We start from the raw sequence: 21,016 nt of genomic DNA on the forward strand, positions 1-21,016 counted from the left end.
GGGAACATCTTCTAGCTATCACTTAAAGACATTATTCTTACTCTGTTGAGAAGATATTAATTCCTACATGAAATGATGCTAAAATCTATAATTTATTCCTTAACAAGAGTATAAAAAGTTATCTGGCAAAAAGAGCTTCATGAAGACCTACACATTATATGTACAAATCTAACAGATTTTCTGGGCAGGTCAGTTGAGTAGAATTCAAGTAATATCAGGAAAATTTTATAAGCAGCTTTTCTTAGTAAGACATAAAGAAGGAAAAAAACAGTAGTCAATACAGTGTATCTACCTTGCTCACCTTGACAGGCAAGAAAGCATTTTATTTATTTATTTATTTATTTATTTATTTTTCTGTTGTCTGAGTCCGGGACTTGAACTCAGTATCAGATACTATCATTCATTGGTTGCCTGGCGCTCTACCAACTAAACCATGCATCCAATCCCAAAGAAAGCATTTAAATTTTTTTTTTTTAATCCCAAGAGGCTGGAATTTAGGCTTACATGAATGAGAAAAAAATAACAGAAATGGCCAAACAACTAGTAATTCAGAATTACATGTTAAAGGTATGTCCTAAGGTTAAAATGCAATTATCATACTGATGTGCTCATGAATGAGGTTTCAAAATATGTTTCTTAAAGACCATGAAGCACCATGGTCCAAAACCACCAGCTATATTTATTACACTATACTTTCTAAGGTTAGATGATGTACCAATAGATATTATTAACTAATTTTAATTAGCATTAAAAACTAAAGGATTATTTTGCTTTACTTTAATGATCAAGAAGTCATCCAATTCTGTGAATATTTTAATTAGTTGACATTGTAAACCATATATTGAATTCTAAAAGCTCCAATTCTAGCACTTTTTATAAGAAAAGAATGCTATTGTTTAATAGACTGTAACTGTGAACTGCCTGACAAGGCAAAAAGAAGCTTCATGGTACCTTTATGGTTTCAGTTGGCACTCCAGGCTCTGGAACTTTATCCAAGTAAGTGGTCAAATCTTGATCAACATGTTCAAACACTAGTGTTAGTTTGGTCTCTCTGTCTGTTCGTGACACTGTGCATACATCAAACAACCTAGAAGACAAACAAGAGATTAAGTAGGTGGGAATAAGCAAAAAAAAGTAACCTGAATGTCTTCCAGCTCTATCTCTCAATTTTATTACATAATGGGGAAGGGGAGAGGGCACAGGTCACTCACATGTGTGATCATATGTGAAGATACCTAATAAGACCTGATACTTTAATGTGAAAGTTAAGCTGGAGAACATCCTTCATAGCCAAGCCAGAGTCAAATGACTAGAGAATAAGAACCACTGCTTAAGGTAAAGACCTTAGGTAGAATGTTGATGGACATAATTTTAACTTGTCGTTGAGAGACAAAATTTGCTTCTTTTTAGATCACAGCTTAAGACATTCTTCAGAGATTCTAGACTCTGTAATGAAGATTTTCTTAGAATTTAAGGGGTCGTAACCATGCTTATAAACGAAAGTATCATCAAGTATGGAGAATGAGTTTATTTCTAAGACATTTGACACATTCTGGTGAGTCAAATTAATTCTGTGTAAAGAGAAAAAAATTATGAATTCATGTTAACTTTCCAAATATATTAACACTGTAATTTTAGAAAACTTTAAAATTTTTTGATAGCTAATTGTATATACTTGAGGTATTGTTGAGCTACTATATAGATGGTAACTGAAATAACTAAGGCATTATATATTTCATACTGTTGAGCATAATATATTTCAGAATTGTTGAACATGTACACCTTAAATATTTTTAAATGGAACCATAAAAACTGTTAAGTATCGATATAATGGATTTATTCCTCAGTTAGGTTAAAGCATACTACAATGTAAACATTGTGAAATTCATAAAATTCTTTTTTTGGAGGAAGGGGACAGAAAAAAAACTTTACTGGTACACTGTATCATCTTTCAATGATTAAAAATACAGATTAACAGATACTGTACTTAAGTTTGGATCTGTGAAAATTCAGTTTCACCATAAAATCATACAACTAATTCAGGATTTAAGTTCTAGAAACAAAAAACAAAAGCCTTCAGTAGTCAAAATAACCTTCAACCTTAAGGACAAAACATACTTTATGTCTAACCACAATGCAGTATTGGCATAAGAGATTATCACTGAATATTTGAAGAATTAAACAAAGCAGCCATAAGCAATCTATAGTAAACTTCTGAGAAGAATGTAATATAAATACTGAGAAAGTTAATAAAATGCTAATAAAATGCTGCTCCTGTCTTTTTCATTAAAAAAATGGATAAATACCCTCTTCAAAGAAAAGAATTGTGTATGTGCACACAGACCAACTAAACACAGTTCACTCTCACTTCTGGTTTGTGTATTACTTTTATTAATACTCATTGGTTTTTTGGGCTATATGGACTTCTTGACATTTGGTACTTCCTTATGAATCTAAACTAATTTTAAGAGAATCTAAAAAACACTAAACTAAATCTGGTGGGACAAGAACATAACATATGCAATTTCTACATACACTTCCAGCCACATCCAACTACTGGTCAGTTATGGGTAGCTTGGGGTGACTTCTCCAACTTTATTAAATTAACAAAATCAACTTCATTTTTCCTTTATGTGTATCTACTTCCAAATCTTCTGTATTTTACATTTTAATGTCTATTTCTAAGTAATATTTTTCCTTACTGTGTCTTATTTGGAACACTATTCTGATTAGGTTAAAAACATCCATTTAATGGAGTCATTAAAGACAGAGCCATAAAAAAACATACAAATGTATACTATAAAAAGCATTTGGGAAATTTATGAAAACAGATCTTTGAACTTGATAACTGGAGGAAATTTGGAAGTTCATAATTAGCATCAGGGGAAAAAACATTCCAAGAGTACCTATATAAGATTCTCTCTCCTTTTTGGTTAACATGTTGGCCATCAATATCCTATAGACCCACTACTTCAGAGAAGACATGTAGACTAAAATATGAATGTTTGTGTGATTTAGTTGCTTAATAAATGCTACTGTAGCAAAAGTTGATAACTACATTAGTCTTAATGGGTAGAAAATAATATTTTAAGCAATTAGTTGCAAATATTAATCTTATAAATTCTACAACATAATTACTCGTGATCGTTTTTTATTTGACTGCTTCTAGAAGATCCCAAATCAAAGAACAGTTGTTTGGTTGATAAAAGATATTTATTTCAATAAGCAGCAAATGAGTTTCACAAATGCCAACTGAGCTAACAAAGAAATGAAATGCCTGGTATTTGGCTAGAGGTTAACAATCTGTAATATATTTATATAAATCAATGAGGAATGTGGCTAGGCTGCCTATAACCCCTACACTTGCAAAACACATGAACCAAACAGGTCTGAACATTTGAACATAAACACAGAAGGTAAGCAACTGCCACCATAAGTTTTCTCTTGTTAATCAACGTTTTATGACTTTCTAAAGCTCTTGGTTTTTATTTTTTTTGGCTAGATATTCAGTAAACCAACAAAAATTCCATTCAATGATTATACTTTGAATGTAATTCCACAAGAAAATGGAATAATAACACTATACTGAAGATGAATAAAATATCTTTCAGATGACCTTCAGAGGAAAATTATGTTCAGTGTTTACCCATTAGAACTTCACATAACATGATCCAAATAAATGTTCAAAAAATAAGAGGGAAAAATGGTTTTCAGTATTTACTAAGGTTGTACATCTAGTTTAGCTATACAGTCGCAACCCAAACAAGTCCGATGGACCATTATCATTTCACAACTTAGTCAGCCAAGCCCCTAAGTATCCCATAAAGAAAGTTCTCTTGCAGTCTCTATTGTGCTGACCCTCCAGCTGCAGGGCAGAGAACAAGCACTGCGGTCCAGCACAGTTCTCAGTTTTCCAGCTGTCCCAGTGATGTAATTGCCTCATAACAAAACATCTCCCTGAATTAACTCTGCATCCTACCCATTGTAATTCTTAACGACTGCTTCCTGTTCGTGTTCTCAATTTAACTTGTTGTTTGGGATCTATTCCATTGGTCAGTTGACTTCAGCTAATAGATGGGATTACATCCAATTTGTTTGGGATTTCCAAAGATTACAAATTACCAAATTCTCCCAGTCAACATGCTTTGTAAACACAACCCTTGCCTTTCTATTGTGGCTATAATAAAAGAGAAATCTGTATTATTTGTTATGATTACATTTGGATCTGTCACAGGAAGTTCTATGAGGACTATTTTCCGGTCAGTTTTTTTTTTTTAAGAGCTATCTGGCACAGCTGCCGAAGTGTCATAACAAAATTTTATTTGAACTAGAACCAGTAGTTGGAATTGGGAATATTTTTTTTCTCTAATCTCCTTGGAAGTCCATAGTAATTCTATAGCTATGGCTTGTGTGCACCAAGTTGTTCATTATGCATTTCACTGAGCCCCACACTACTGGATACTGTCCATGGTGTTCTCTGTATGTATGAGTAGGGATTGTGTATACATAGCTTCTTCACCAACACTAAATGACATAGCTCCAGAAGTATTTGCCACCAACGATAATGAGCATGTTGCTACAAAGTAATCACTATTTTAACAGCACCTAAACTTTACTCAAAATCTACCATGTGCAGGCATTATGCCCAGTTTTAAGGTTTGCAACAGATGTAAGACAAGTATTATCTAAAAGAGCTTCTCTATCTGGTCTGGGGTGTGGCTCAAATGGCACAGCTCTTCCTTGGTGCATACTAGCCCCTAGGTTCAATCCTCAGTACTGCCAAAAAAGCAGACAGACGACTTACATGTAAAGCTACAAATAACTATATAAACCTATGAACTAGTACTGAATAAATTATAAACACCAGGTGCCACTGATATATTAAAGTAAATTCATTTTACCAACAATCACAGCCAATTACAGGTGGTCTTTGATTTTCCAGCAACCATTTACCTTCTGGAAACCATCCTTTTACTTTGTTCCGAATCTCTTATGCCCCACACATGAGAAATGTGGTTGGGGAAACAGAGGCCCAGTGATGGCACATGAGCATCCCTGGCAAGACAGAGGGATGGACAGGATCGTGAGAATCCATTTTAGGAATTTTGCTTTAACTCCCAGCAGAATAAAGCTCTCTTTCCAACAGGATTCCCAAACTGGCAAGGCAAAAACGTGCTGTTAATGGCTGCTGTTGATGTCGTGGTCCCCACTCTAGTGGGGACTCAGTAAAGAACATAGCCAACACAAGACATAGCCAGAGGCATGAGAATCTGGATGACCTTGGTTAATCATCTGATTCCCTTTGTGCCTGAGCTACCCATTGGATTTATGAATTACTTGAAACAGTGATGTAACATTTTTGCTTACCCAATCTGAATAGGGTTTTCATTGCTTACAACAAAAAATACTCTAAGACATCTGTAAATATTTTGAAATGATTAAATGGCTGGCTTAATAGCATCAACATCTGCCCTCAAATAATATCTACTATGACTGACAAAATGAACTAAGTTCAAACACACAATTTAACAGTAATATCTTCAATATGAATGAGTCCCTCCCAAGACTGGCTCATCCATCTGCATGTCCACTGCACAAAAGCACTTGGCAGCAATAGAGAACATAAATCCCTCTTTTCAAAGAAGCCATACAGCTTTCTCCTAGAATTTAGATTTGAAGTTCTTGGTTTGAGGAGAGGTATTTTACGAAGAAAAAGCAGACCATGGAAGATAACAGAGGGATAAATTCATCATACAGGAATACAGAACCTAAAACAGGAAAGCACTCAATGGCTAACAGGATGAGGGAAGAAAAAAGATTTAAAAATGATATAATAATGAGTTTGATTTTTTTTGTGTGTGTGATGGCACTGGAACTTGAACTTAAGGTCTATGCCCTGTCCCTTAGCTTTTAACTGGTATTCTACCACTTGAGACATAGCTCCTCTTCTGGCTTTTTGATGGTTAATTAGAGATAAGAGTCTCCTGGACTTTCTTGACTAGGCTGGCTTCCAACTGTGATCTTCAGATCAGAGCCTTCTGAGTAGCTAGGATTATAGGTATGAGCCACCAGTGCCCTGGATAAGAGTTCAATTAATTCAAGGATTGAGTCAATGTGCAAAGGAATGCTCTCCTGAAACTCTTAATTAAACAACCACCTTCTCACTAGCTACTACTCTAAAGTAGTTAACAGTAAAAGCCCTGTGCTCCTATCCTTATCTGACAAAGGAATACAATGCCAACATTTTTTGTTTACTAAATCACTTTATTCCCACAGCCTTAAAGAGTGTCTTCATAAGAAAGTTCCATAATTCATCTTCTTACAGTTCATTTTTAGAGTTGTTATTAATCTCCTTTCAGCTTCTATTTACATCCACCTGGCAACTGTGGCTGGACCTGTTAACCAAAGAATGTTTTACAGATGAAATGGGAATCCCCTGAAGTGAGCAAGTTTACAAGATGTGATTTGCGCTATTCTAAATATTGAAAATAGAGCAAACAGTAAAATGTGTGTATAGGGTAACATACTCCTAGGACATGATCAGCAACAAAAGTGGTGTGCTACTGGCCAGGCCTCAAATAAACTATTTAGCGTGGCTTAATTGGTACATGAGATGCAGATATATCTCTTGGCTTATATTTATGATAAATTCTTAAAATGTACATTAAATAAAAGACTTCAAATTTCTTCTATAGCCCTACCTATCAGCAAGCACCAGTGGCACTCTCTGATTATCAAACATTTCTTCAAACTACCAATGCATTTTGCCTGATTTAAAGGCAGAGAGGAGAATGAGGCTGTAGTTTCTACTGTGTTCACTGCACGCTACTATGAGAAAAAGGAAAATACTACGTTAGAGTTAAAAAAAAATACAACATTATCCTATTGGTTGATTTTTAGGGAAGAAAATGGTAACAGGTACAAAGTATTTGAACTTCGGAGCCCCAAAGACAAGAAGGAAACATAGGCAGTTAATTGGTGAACTGGTACTTTTGCTAAAATACAAATTCCAATATAAAATAGTTGTACAAGTTCAAAAGAACATGAAGGAAATTCTACCCAAAGGATGAACCTACCAATAGAGAAAAATAGTAACTATTCAATTTAGATCATAATAAAAACCAACTCATCGACCCCAGCTAGAGCTCAGAAATGGATCATTACCTTCTTACCACTTAATGTAACAGTTTCCTTATACAACAGTTAATTTCAACCAACCACTTTACCTAAACAAAGGTCCCAAAGAGAGTGAATAGATTAAGAGATTCCAAACTCTGTGGCATCTGGTGGGATGTGAGAAGGGGACCCCAAAAATGTAAAACAGATTAGCCAACTAAAGGTAAACATGGAACTGATAACACTTCTGGTACTGCTGTTTATTCTTTTAACTCTTTCTGAAACCCAGTGCAGCATTATAAAACAAATGAAAAATTTCAAAATTATAACTTAAGGGAAAGCCAGGACCAATGCATAAGAGAGGGTCATCAGAAAAACATAGCACTCTGAGAAAGCCACCTTTCTTGACTGATGTTGAATGCTGACTCAGAAGCCAATACTGTATTGCACTTATTAGTTACTACTTGTTAATTGGCTCTATATCATTAGCTACTTCTACATATTTTGACTGTGTGTGTGTGTCCGCCTGCCATTCTTGGGGCTTGAACTCAGGGGCCTAGGCACTGTCCCTGAGCCTTTTTGCTCAATTAGCACTCTATTACTTGAGCCACAGCTCTACTTCTGGCTTTTTGGTGGTTAAGAGTCTCATGGACTTTCCTACTTGGGCTGGCTTCAAAACATAATCCTCAGATCCCAGCCCCTTGAATAGCTAGTATTACAGGTATGAGCTACCTGTGTCTGGCTTGATTTTTTTAAAAAATAACTACAGTAACTCTGGGAGATGATACTCATTGCTGGGATAAAGAAACAGACATATGTAACTATATGTTCACTGTAAAGCTATTCATAATAGCAAAAAAAGTGAAAACAACCCAAATGTTTACCAACTGATGACTGGAGAAATGATAAATACAGCTACATAATGTAATCGTATTTGATAACAAAAATTAAATTAGTATCAGCATACGGTACAACATGGATAAACTTTGAAAAGATTATAAGTAAAAGAAGCTAGTCACAAAAGGCTGCATGAATTCACTGATACAATGTGTCCAGAGATAGGCAGATCCTAGAGATAGGGAGATTAGTGATGGCCTAGGTAGAACTCAAGGTAGGTAGTGGGTAGAGGAATGGAGAATCAATGATGTGAGAATGGGGTCTCTTTCTAGGGTGATGAAATGTTCTAACTTTAGATTGTGGTGATCACATAATTGCATATCTGTGAATTTTATAGTATGTAAATTTTTATCTTAACAACTGTTTAAATACAAGTAAACAAGACTCTGGTGAGGTAGCACATGCCAGGAATCCTATCTGCTCCAGTAGTTGAGGTAAGAAGATTGGGGTCCTCAAGGCCAACTGAGAAAAAGCTAGGATTCTATTCAAAACAAACTACGCCAAAAGGAATGCTAGTATGGTTTAAATGACAGAGCACTTTGCTTAGTAGTAAGTGAGTTCAATCTCTAGTACCAGCCAACAATTAACAAAAACAAGCAAAAAGAAGATACAGCAGCAGAAAGACACAGGACGTAAGTGATGGAATTGGGACTGTGAGCCAGACTCTCTGGCATCAGAATCTGATTTTCTGACCTCTTCTGTCCTACTTCGGCACACAGCCACAGCATCAGGGATTCACGAAAGATGGGGTCAAAGATGGAGAAAACTATCTGTAGCAAAGATACACTCTATAGTCACTAGGAAATTTGGAGATCCCTATATATACTCTACATGTGAGGCTGGAAAAAGAAATGCCCAGAAAGTTCACAGGAAAAAAAAAATTTTAAGCTGGACTGTTCATTTCCAACCTTCTTATATTCCCTTGACTAGTTAGAAAAATGACCCATTGCAACTCATCCAACAGAGCTTAAAAAAGATATTCTGATCTCAAGAATATATGAGTTCAGTGATATTTTTAAAAGCAAAGTGAACAGTTTTGGCTTGAGTCAGATAGAGTGTGGAACATTCTGGACAACTTTCAACATTTAGTTCTCTTTCCACTTCTGACCTATAAAAGCCTTGCTCTCCAGCTTGGGCCTCTCTTGAGGAAAAACGATGAAACGGCCAAAACTAGGCAGCCGTCTGCAATGAAGACTGTCTGCACCGTCTTAGAACAAAGCCAACCTGGCTTTACCTATACCATAAGCCAAAAATCTTTCAGTTACATCCTTACTTACTAGGTAAGTACATTTATCCCAATGCTAATTCACTCAGGTACTTATGATTAGCTTCTTAACTAATGAGACAGCTACTAAAATTAGTTGCTTTTGAGTAATCAGAGATGACCATGACTAAATTAGAAAAAAATCAGACTTCAGCAGTAATTTAAAGAAAAATGAAAGTATCGGTGATAGACTATTTAAAGCCCTTCAAGTTTGGCATTTTATAAAAAAAAATTCTAATGATAAAACCATACAGGGTAGGTGGAAATGAGAACATAGCATTGTGTTAATACAAAGGAATAAAGACCTTTCTGGACACACATGCACACTTACAGAGGTAAGAGAACCAGAGAGAGATACCATGTGGCTCTTGAAATGATAATGATTAAGTTTCATATTTATTGAGCATGAAAGGCATTCATAATATTTTATTAATAGAAAATGCAGATTTTGGAGTATGCATATTATGATTCCACAGATGTAAACAAAATAGTAAAACAGTAAGACAGGAAGATATGAATAGGTATCTATAGGTAATGAGAGTGCAAAATGTTTTTTGCTATTTGTAGCATTTTATGAAATACTGGAATTGCCTACAATGCAAACTATTCATTTTTAATTAGGAAAAATTCACAGGGCTGAGAGTATAGTGTGGATAAAGCATGTGCCCACGATGAGTAAGGACCTGAATTTAACTTTCAATGTGGGAGAAAGAGAAAAGCAGAAAAGAAAGGCAAAATGAATTTTTAAATTTGGGTATTTGTTTGTTTGTTTTGTTTTTGCTGATGAGAGTACTAGGGGTCTTGAATTTAGGGTTTGGACTGTGCCTCTCAGCTGCCACTGCTCAAGGTAGGAGTTCTACAGCTTGAGCCACAGCTCTACTTCTGGCTTTTTGGTGGTTGGAATAGGAGACTCATAGACTTTCAGGCCCCGACTAGTTTTGCACCTTGATCCTTGTATCTCAGCCTTCTGGGTAGCTAAGATTACAGGCATGAGCCACAGGTACTTGGCTAAAATAGCTATTGCTTAAAATGAGAATTATGAAAGACTTTTTCATGCAAGTTTTCCTCATCCTTCTAGTTAATAAGAAAATTCTAATAATCAAACCTGACAATGTAGTTTTAAAAATTATGTAAACAGTGTAAATTCTTAATTTTGATGCAGAAGAAAAATATTATAATAATATAATAAATATAATAATATACTAAAACTACTGTGTAACTGGAAGGCATATAACTTCCAGTCCTTTCCAGTATAACTATAAAAAATTAATACAGTAAGAATAAAATTATTTTCCTGATACCTGGGTAAAATTTCAAAAGTTAACAGAGCCAGGTGCTGGTGGCTCACACCTGTAATCCTAGCTACTAAGGAGGTGAAGATCACGGTTCAAAGCCAGCCCAGACAAGAAAGTCTGTGAGACTCTTATCTCCAATAAACCACTCAAAAAACATGTGGCAGTATAGAAGCTCAAGTGGTAGAGCACTAGCCTTGAGATGAAGCGCTCAGGGACAGCACCGAGGCTCAGAGTTGAAGCCCCACGACCCCTCCCCCCAAAAAAAGTTAACAAAAGTATCATGAAACTAAACAGAAAAGGACACAACAAAGTGTTTAAATTACTCTATCATTATACAAGCCAAAGAAAAATTCTGCAAGGAAAACTTATGGATTATTATAAGTACAATGGATTATTATTATAAGTACAGGGAGATTTAGAGACTGCCTAGTTGGGTAGAGTTGTTTTCTAGATGAGAAAACACAGGCAAAAGAACAGAATAGAAAAATGAAATAGCAAGACAGCTGGGTCTCATGATTGAGAATGTATTACTTTTTCTAATATAATAAGGTATTAGCAATCAACTAAAACATGGATTTTTTTAAAGAGTCCGTATAAAAACCAGCATTTAAGACTGATTGAAATATAATGTCATATGTAGACATATAGCAATGGAATCCCTCTTTATGTAACTAATAAGTTAATTTTAAAATGGTGGTTCATGTCTGTAATCCTAACTACTCAGGACACTGAGGTCCAGAGGATCAAGATCTGAAGCCACTCTAGGCAGATGACCTAGATTCCATGTCCAAAATAATCACTTAAAAAACTGGGATAGAGGCATGGCTGAGCCAGCCATATCTTTAGAGCATCAGCTAAGCCAGCAAGCTGAGCAAGCTCAAGATTCTGAGTTTAAAATTTGGTACTAGGAAAAAACAAACAAAAACAACCCCAGAAGCCCACAAGAGAATATGTAAATGTGGCTACAACTGTATCTCCTACAATGCAGTCTTTTTTTGGCAAAGAACCATACATAAAACATCTTATACTGGACACCACTAGACATATTACGTGAGTACTTACAAATAAGTACATATTTTTGATAACTGACTTCTTACTTAACTGATTTCTTACTTACCTTAGGCCTCTGAACTATTATTAAAAATTAACGTTTTAATGGAATTCCTGACAGCATAGCATACATTGAATATATGCTTGACTTTTGAAGCATTCTATAACAACTATACTGATAGATGATTCGCCATTATTACTATTGTTATAATAACTAAATTAAGCACTATTTTGATGGTCATTTATTTGCAGACTCATTAGCTACATGCAGATTATGCAGATGATACAAATAGATACACACCCATCCATATATACTAACACCAATCTATCAAAGACAAAAACAAAGAGAAATCTTGAAAGCAAAAGCTAAACCCATATCAAAGCAAAAGCTAACCCCGTATCATAGACGACAGACCTTTAGTAGGATAACCAGCCAACTCATTCTCAGAAACAATACAGGGAAGAAGGTAATGGAAGGCACTTTAAAGTACTTGAAGGAAAAAACGACTAACCAAGAAACTTGTATCTGGAAAAACTATGCTACAAAAAAGTGAAGGCACAATATAAAGAAAAATGCTAAATGTATCCATCTGAAATGAAAGGACAAAAGACTCTATCTTAAAAAAGTCTGAAGGAAAAAAAAACAAAGTATGTAATATAAACTAATTAAACTACAGTTTGGTTTTTGACTCAATTTTTCTATATGATTTTAAAAGACCAGTGTAGTATGATAATTACAATTTTATGTTAATGGCTATACAATGCATAAAGATGTAATGTGACAATAACAACATAAAGGAAAAATTATATACTACTATTAAAGCCAAGTTAGTGTTAATTGTTGTAAGTTTAAGATTTCAATTATAATCTCCTGGGTAACCACTAAGAAATTGTTTTGAAACCATCCTAAAAGGGAGAATACACACACATCATCATCATCTCTCTAATTTACAACAAGTGCATGAGACTGCACCAGGGACTTCATATATGGGCAAATTCACAGAATTCTTTCTGTATCATAATAAAATGTGTATTCTCATATTGTATTCTGGTTCACAGGAAAGATAAGACATAGAACCAAAACTGAACTTAGAATCCTTCACAGGCCTCTCTTTTCCCACTTGATCTGGACCTTTAACTCCTAGAGTTTCACGTACCTCCTTATCCGATGCACTACCCTACAGTCAATAACAGACAACTGTGGTTGGTTACAGGCAATCCTCTATAGTCACGGCTTCATGGAACAACTAGCAGGGGAGGGGAACATTTTTTCTGCAAGGGCCACTTTGTCTATGATTTTTACATTGCTATGGAAAGTTCCTAAATTCATTGAATTCCGAGTCCCTCCTGCAGTTGTCTTGATAGGGTGAAACCATATGATTTCACAGGCCTTACATGGCCTATGCTGGATGTTCTCTGTCCTGGTAATGATTGGTGACTCTACAATACATCTGCCTCTCCAAACTCCAATTCAAGTTGTCATTTAGACAACTTCAACTAATATGTTGAACACCTCGATTAGACATTAGCTAGACATTACCCCACTGGTGAATGATATCACTACACAACTTTCTTAGCCCAGAAATCATTGAGTAATCCTAGATTCCAACATTTCCCCGTACATCCAAACTAATTTTACCACCTAAATATTTCAGCACTGCCATTTCCAGAGTTCAGATACTCACTTCTTTGGGATAGTCTTTCACAGAAGGCCTTTATCCTGTTTCCCAACTGTACTCACCTGTACTGTGGCCAGTGAAAGTTCTTAACGCTACACATTTGATCCTAACCCTGAACAAATTCACTTAAGCAACAACTATTTATTGCCCATTTTATGCAATGCATCATGTATTAAGAGGTAGAAAAATTCAAGAAAATAAATGATCTTAAGCTGGTCAGATTCTACACGGGTAGGAAAGCATAAGACAAAAATCAACTACTATGGCTACTTGCTATAAGGAAACAGCAAACAGCAAGTTACTTTAAGGGGGAAAAAAACTGCATGCTGCAACAATTTTTACCCTCTGAAGATGGACATCTACATTTTAATTTTCAAACAGCTCAATCTGATGCCATGGGTAAAAGGAGAACAGTAGCAAAAAGACCAAACAGAGACTGTGGCTGCAAGAGTGCAAGAAAAATAAAGAAGGCCTATCCTGAAGAACTGGCAGTGTGAGGACAGAGAGGACAGTACAGATTCCAGAAATATTTAGGAGGTTGACTTGGCAGGACTTGTTAAGTGTCTGAATGCAGCGGGGGTGGAAGGATGGGAAAGGAGGAGATGCCAAGGATGACTCATAGGCTTTTGACTTTGGGGACTTGGTGCCACCTCATGAGATACAGCAGTGTTGCCAGACCTTTGGTTTTCAGGGGACTGTAAACTTTCCAATAATTTTAGAGCCCCAAGAGAAAGTTGCCAACTAAAGATGTAAAATATATCCTACCATCTACTATCAGTATCATTTCTTAAAGAGAGCACATTTTTTACTACCCAAAATGGGAATAGATGGAGCTGTCTGAAAAATTTACCACACGGCTCCTATTTTTCTAACTGCATCACCGACGATGGAAAATTGTTACTAGACTTAGACAACCACTAAGAAGCTGAAACAAGAGACAGAAGAAGTTGGTTCAGCAGTAAGATAGTGAGTTGAAGTCAAAAGAATATACAGTTCTTGCCCCCACTAACTATAGGCAGAGCTATATCATAAGTCTTAGGGGTTGTAAAAAAATGTAAGAGTTAGCAGGGTGCTAGTGGCTCACACCTGTAATCCCAGCTACTCAGGAGGCTGAAATCTGAGGATCGTGGTTCGAAGCCAGCCTGGACAGGAAAAGTCCTTGAGACTCTTATCTCCAATTGGCCATCTGAAAACCAGAAGTAGCTCTGTGATAAGAGTGCTTGTCTTGGGGCTGGGAAGGTGGCTCAGTGGTAAGAGCACTTGCCTTGCATGCATAAGGCCCTGGGTTTGATTCCTCAGCACCACATGAGCAAAAAGAAAAAAGCTGGAAGTGGTGCTGTAGCTCAAGTAGTAGAGCCCTAGCCTTGAGCTGAAGAGCTGAGGGACAGCGCCCAGGCCCAGAATTCAGGCCCCACGACCGGACCCAAAAATTAAAAAATTAAAAATAAATAAAAAAAAGAAAATGGAAAAAAAAAAAGAGTGCTTGTCTTGAGTTTAAGAGCTCAGGGACAGTACCTAGACCCAGAGTTCAGGCCCCACAACCAACAAAAAGAAAAAAGAAAAAGAAAGGAAGAAAGGAAGAAAGGAAGAAAGGAAGAAAGAAAGAAAGGAAGGAAGGAAGGAAGGAAGGAAGGAAGAAAGGAAAGAAGAAAGGAAAGAAGGAAAATGGTTTAAGAAAATAGTATCAAAAGTCAAAGAAATTAAGAAAATTCAATTTTAAAAGCATGAAAAGGAGTAAAATACTTAAGGTATAAGTTTAACAAACTTCACTGTATAACAAAAACTACAAACTAATGATTAAACACATTAAAAAAACTTCTAAATAAATAGAAAGATAGGCATATTCATAGATTTGGAAGACTTGATATTTTTCAAGAGCGAGTCTTCCCAAATAGTTGCAATGCAATTCACACCAAAACCCAAGATGACTATTCAGTGGAAATTGACAAGATGATCTTAAAATTCATATGGAAATGCAAGAGACTTGGAAAAAGAAAATAAAAAGTCAGAGAATATATTTCTCCACTGCAAGCCTTGCCTTTCTTATAAGCTGAAGTACTTAGGGCAGTGTTTGCTAGCAAAAAGAGAGAATAGAATTGAATTGAATTGAATTGAAAATAAGAAATTAGCCACTGTATTTATGCTATTTATGATTTGTTGCAAGGTTGCCACGACTAGCCACTGGGGAGAGAAAGGTCTTTTTAACAAATAATGCTAAGACAACTGGATACCCACCTGCAAAACTGTAAGTTTGGATCCCAACCTCACACCATACAGAAAAACTAAAATCAACACAGAGCATATAAATGTAAAATCTAAAATGAAAAATGTAAGTATAAATTTCTGCAACCTTGAGTTAAGCAACGGTATCTTCAAAATGACACAAAAAGTACAAGAAAAAAAAGAAAAAGATAAGTTTGATTGCTTGATAATTTAAAAATGTTCACTCATTTTTATGAAATGGTCGGAGTAGACAGGAGGATGTAGAAAAAAAAAGGTGAACATTCTCCATGCTCCTTACTTTGTCTTCCTTCCATCCTCCCATATCCAAAGCCAGGACTACACAGCATACCTGACTCATTGAAGGCACTCAGCCATGATTGCTGAATGAATAAATGAACAAAAACATTCAATTGTCTTATAAGAGAGTGTACTGTAGTTTTGGAAATAACCTGAGCCAAGTCTGATAAATTAAGTGGGGGATCAGGCTGAGTAATATTCTTCTGGATCCAAAAAGAGGTGTGATAATAAAATAAAGATGTTTATTTTCTTTTTTCTTTTTTTGGTTTGGATTGTGAAACAGTTCTGAAGACAATTCCAAAAGAATCTGAAAATGTTTTGCTCAATTAGAGTAGAGCTACAAAAACTGGACTGCCTCCCATGGGACACGATTTATTTGGTCACATAAGTTCTAGTACAGCACTTTTCATCTTTTCCTTTGTCTCATTATTTTCAAGTTAAATGGTATAAGGCAATTGTCCTCTGATTAAATACACTCCATTTCCTAAAGAGCAAGTCTTTGAATGAATTATCCTAATGTTTCTCTCATACATTTGTCCTCAATAACTGTCTTAACATGTTAAAGAAATATTTTATTATCAGAAGGGTGAGTTTACTTATTTCCAAAGAAGGTAGAAATTTGCTACTCTTTAATTTAAACCTGCCCTTAAATCCAAGGAATGTCTGGGTCATGAAAGGAAAAACAAGGTCCAAAATCTATTAACTTGTGATCCACAGCCTTCAAAGCAATTTACATTCAGTATACATTTGAGTTCAGTTAGCTGTCAGAATAAAGGCTAAATCCCCAGGGTAATTTGCCAGTATAAAAGTATACTGAGACCAAAAGTAGGTCACAAAATGTTTCAGAGAGACTATGTGCCTCACTCTTCCAACATGTTGAGAAATGTTCAAGCAACTATAGAAAACTTCCTGAAAGACAGAACTTCAATAACATAAATCACATCCTACCTAGGCCTCACCCAGGTTTGGATTTAGGGTACAATCAAAACAAGACAACTGTTTTGTATCTTAGCACACGTTCAATCATGTTATTCTCCTAAATGCATGTGCCCATGTGTGTGTACGGACTGGGGATTAAACTCCTGTTTCCTAAACATGCTATATAGCACTTGAGCCCTTTCATATCCTCGTCCCCAAGTCTAAATCTATGTCTAAGCTCCCTTGTATTTAAGTGCTTTTCCAAGATTCTGTCCTGCTTTCTAAATACAAGTATCCAGGTATTTTAACTACTTTTTGTATGGCAGAAGTTAAATTTTTAATTATGTATGTGAAATTAGTGTATGTGATTAGATTCAAGCATCAGTCTAATGAGCTTATTTCAGTTAACTACTTGTGTTGCTTAGCTGTTCATAGAATGTCACTCTATTAACTCATACTTTCTTTTCTGACACCTAGGAATTATGTGATCATAAGTTCACTTTTCCCTCGAACTGTTAGGAAATCACAAATACACAGCAATGTTATCCAAAAGAGAACAAAGACATAGCCACAGCAGCTAAAATTAATTTGAAAAAAATTCCATACTCAGAATTTCATTTGAAATATTTTTTGTAACGAATAATACAGATTTTTGAAAAACATGAGTTTAAGAGTAAGCAAATTTATACAGTTTTCTTTTCTTTTAAAGCTATACGACATGTGGACAGATAACATGGTAGTCCTGAACTAAACTGAGGGACAAAATTGAAAACTGAAGTAGATAAGATGAATATAGAGATGAATTACCAGTAGAGAAAGCTCAATAAATTATAGTACCCTAAATCTAACCCAGGAGGGTGTGACGGCAGCTAACAGAGCCCAGTGCAAGCAATTAAACCCTATTTTTACAAAAAGCCTATATTTTATCTATATAAAAGCAAATTCTAGGACAAAATGTGGCCATGTGGCTTGGCCCTGTGAGGAGTTTGGATGACAAATGGAACTTTTTTCCCCTATAGTCAAAGGCTGCATTGAGCACAGGAGCCTGAGGCCAACAGGCATTAAGATCATCTCTAACACACCGGAGAGTTTCACATTCAACAAGCATCTGTCCCATTGTCATCTGACTTTCCCATTGGTAAGTATGTAAAAAAGATAATGCCTTGGCTGGCAGATGAAGTATATTTGAGAAGCTCAGCTTTTTTTTTTTTTAACTGGAAAAGAGTACTTTAACGTTTTGGTTCAAACCTCAGTTTCTTGTGAGGTTGGCAAGAGTGTGTCATCCTGGTCTCTCAATCCCTCTAGGGATCCTAATAAATTTGGGCTTCCAGCATTTAATGCCAGGCAGATCCTGGAATGTGGCACCACAGAATTGGCTCTCTGTATATAGGCAGCCAGTCGTAATTCTGACTGGCTCCTGAAAGGCAACAGAGGTTGCCTTGACCTTCAGATACACCTTTTCTTCACATTAATACAGAACGCTTCTACATTTTGATTTTAACTTGTTATCTTGTAAACTATAAGAATAGCCAGGCATCCCGGGCGCCGGTGGCTCACGCCTGTAATCCTAGCTACTCAGGAGGCTGAGATCTGAGAATCTCGGTTCAAAGCCAGCCCGGGCAGGAAAGACCGTGAGACTATCTCCAATAAACCACTAGAAAACCGGAAGTGGCGCTGTAGCTCAAGTGGTAGAGCGCTCGCCTTGAGCTGAGGGACAGCGCCCAGGCCCAGAGTTCAAGCCTCATGACCGACCAAAAAAAAAAAGAATAGCCAGGCACCAGTGGTTCACGCCTGTAATCCTAACTACTCACGAGGCTGAGATCTGAGGATCACAGTTCAAAGCCAGCCCAAGCAGGAAAGTCCATGAGACTTTTCTCTCCAATAAACCACTAGAAAACCAGAGGTGGTTCTGAGGCTCAAGCGGTAGAGTGCTCACCTTGAGCTGAAGAGGTGAGAGACAGCACCTAAGCCCAGAGTTCAAGCCCCACGACCCTCCCCCCCCAAACAAAGAATAAAGATAATGCTTCAGGAACCTATCTACTCAGGTTTTTTGGAAGAATTTCTGAAGACGTCATCTCTCTGGACAACACAGATGAACACTTTAGGAAAAATTTAATTTCTTAGACTAGGTTTTATTGAATTGTTTTAGTTATGAATTGCATCACTGGATGGGAACTGCTAGAGGGCAAAGACCAGATAGCAAAATACTCTGTAGGGACTTGTCAAATACTAAGTTACCCTCCAATGCCAATCAGTCAGGCTACAATGGGTTCCTGGATACCTTCAGTGTGCTAATAGGGGAGATGCTCCTGTAAGCAAAACTGTTCCTTCTGGAAGTTATTGGAATCACTGTTCTTGGGAAACTATTGTAAGTGATGAATCTGTTTCCCAGTGATAAGTCTGTTTCCTTTCTCAAGTATTCTGGGGGTGGGAATATGACTGCAAAAGACTTGACTTGAATGATGACTTAAAATTTTCAAGTGAATTTTATCAACATAAATTAAAGATAGTTTTGTACCTAGTTTTAATTATTTAAAACCTTTTTTTTTTTTTTGGTCGGTCGTGGGCTTAAATTCTAGGCCTGGGTGCTGTTCCTCAGTTCTTCAGCTCAAGGCTAGCGCTCTACCACGTAAGCCACAAGGCCACTTCCAGCTTTTTCTGTTTATGTGGTGCTGAGGATTTGAACCCAGGGCCTCATGCATGTGAGGCAAGCACTCGACCACTGAACCACCTTCCCAGCCCCCAAATTTATTTTATGTGATGTAAAACTGAACAAAAGCATTCATTAATAAAAGCAGAGAAAGCAGCATCAAAAATCACTGTATTTGACCACGGAATACATTTACTTTCTTCCAAGAGAATGGCAGACAACTTGTTTCTAATTCAAAGAAAGATAATGGAAAAAATTATTTACAGTAGGACAATCTTCAGTAATTCACAGGTGTATGATCTAACAAAATTACTTTAAAATGTCAAAATTATGTATCAAATTTCTTCTTTTGCATTTCAACTCTAACACTTTGATGAAAAAGGAAATTTATCAAACCAAAGTTAGATCTTAGCAAAAGTTTGCCCAACTTTTACTAGTCCAGTTAGGAACAATTAAAAATGTTACTTCTAACAATTTCTAAAGGTCTACATTTAAATCTATATTTAATTTACTGTTGTTATGTGTGCATGTTGTGTATATTCTAAACAATAAGAAACATAAAAGATGAAATTTACTTACATTTACATAAGTTTGCCTAGTGATCTATCTATAGGCAGACTGTAGCTTGAGACATGGTAAATAATGTTCAATTAAAGAATAGTTGAGCTAGACACTGTTGGCTTAAGCCTATAATCCTTACTATTCAGGGGGCTGAGATCTGAGGATTATGGGTCAAAGCCAGCTCAGGCAGGAAAATCCATGTGATTTTTATATCTAGTTAACCAACAGAAAACCCAAAGTGGAGCTTTGACTCAAAGTGAGAGAGAGCTAGCCTTAAGCAAAAGAGCTCAGGGACAATGGCCAGGCCCTACAATTGACAAAAAAAAGGAATAGTTGAGATGATAACAGCTACAATCTATTCTTTCTTTCCTTCTTTTGTTCCTTCTTTTTTTCCTTTCTTTTTTTTTCTGTCAGTCATGGGGCCTGAACTCTGGGCCTGGGCACTGTCCTTCAGCTCTTCAGCTCAAGGCTAATGCTCTACCACTTGAGACACAGTGCCACTTCTGGCTTTTCCTGCTTATGTGGTGCTGAAGAATCGAACTCAGGGCCTCATGCATGCAAGGCAAGCACTCTACCACTGAGCCATCTTCCCAGCCCAACAATCTATTCTTAAGAATTTTAGTTTTTATGTATAATAATGATTTTTTTTTTTTTTTTGGTCAGTGGTGGGGCTTGAATTCTGGGACTGGGCGCTGTCACTGAGCTCTGTCAGCTCAAGGTGAGTACCCTACCACTTGAGCCACAGCGCCACTTCCAGTTTTCTGGTGTTTAGCTGGAGAAAAGAATTTTACAGACTTTCCTGCCCAGGCTGGCTTTGAACTGACAGTGATTTTTTAAATATGATATTTTCCTACATGTATACTTCTTGCCCTGTATAAAGTCTCCTTTTATTGATGAATGAGGGTGAGTGTCTCTGGAGCTAAGGAACTCCTTCCTGTTGAATACTTAATAAATTTCTCTCCACATTCAAGTCTCCCTCGGAGCAGCTCCTACCTCCATTTCCTTGGCGTGAACATCTCTCTTCTTCCCTCCTACCCACTCTGGATTGACTAACGCCTCTCACCTT

At 36.5% G+C, this 21,016-nt stretch overlaps 1 protein-coding gene across 2 annotated transcripts in view; it reads right to left on the reverse strand.

Annotated features, from left to right (window-relative positions):
- Positions 1-21,016, reverse strand: part of Cdk6 (cyclin dependent kinase 6) — a 187,634-nt gene that overhangs the window by 143,561 nt on the left and 23,057 nt on the right. For both annotated transcript variants that reach the window (XM_069996497.1, XM_069996496.1), the window contains one exon: positions 952-1,087. In XM_069996497.1, the coding sequence (XP_069852598.1) occupies positions 952-1,087 (136 nt within the window). The remainder of the gene's footprint in view (positions 1-951; positions 1,088-21,016) is intronic.

Source organism: Dipodomys merriami, unplaced genomic scaffold (genome assembly GCF_024711535.1).
Source record: "Dipodomys merriami isolate MVZ:Mamm:240054 unplaced genomic scaffold, mDipMer1.0.p SCAF_5, whole genome shotgun sequence".
Taxonomy (NCBI): domain Eukaryota; kingdom Metazoa; phylum Chordata; class Mammalia; order Rodentia; family Heteromyidae; genus Dipodomys; species Dipodomys merriami.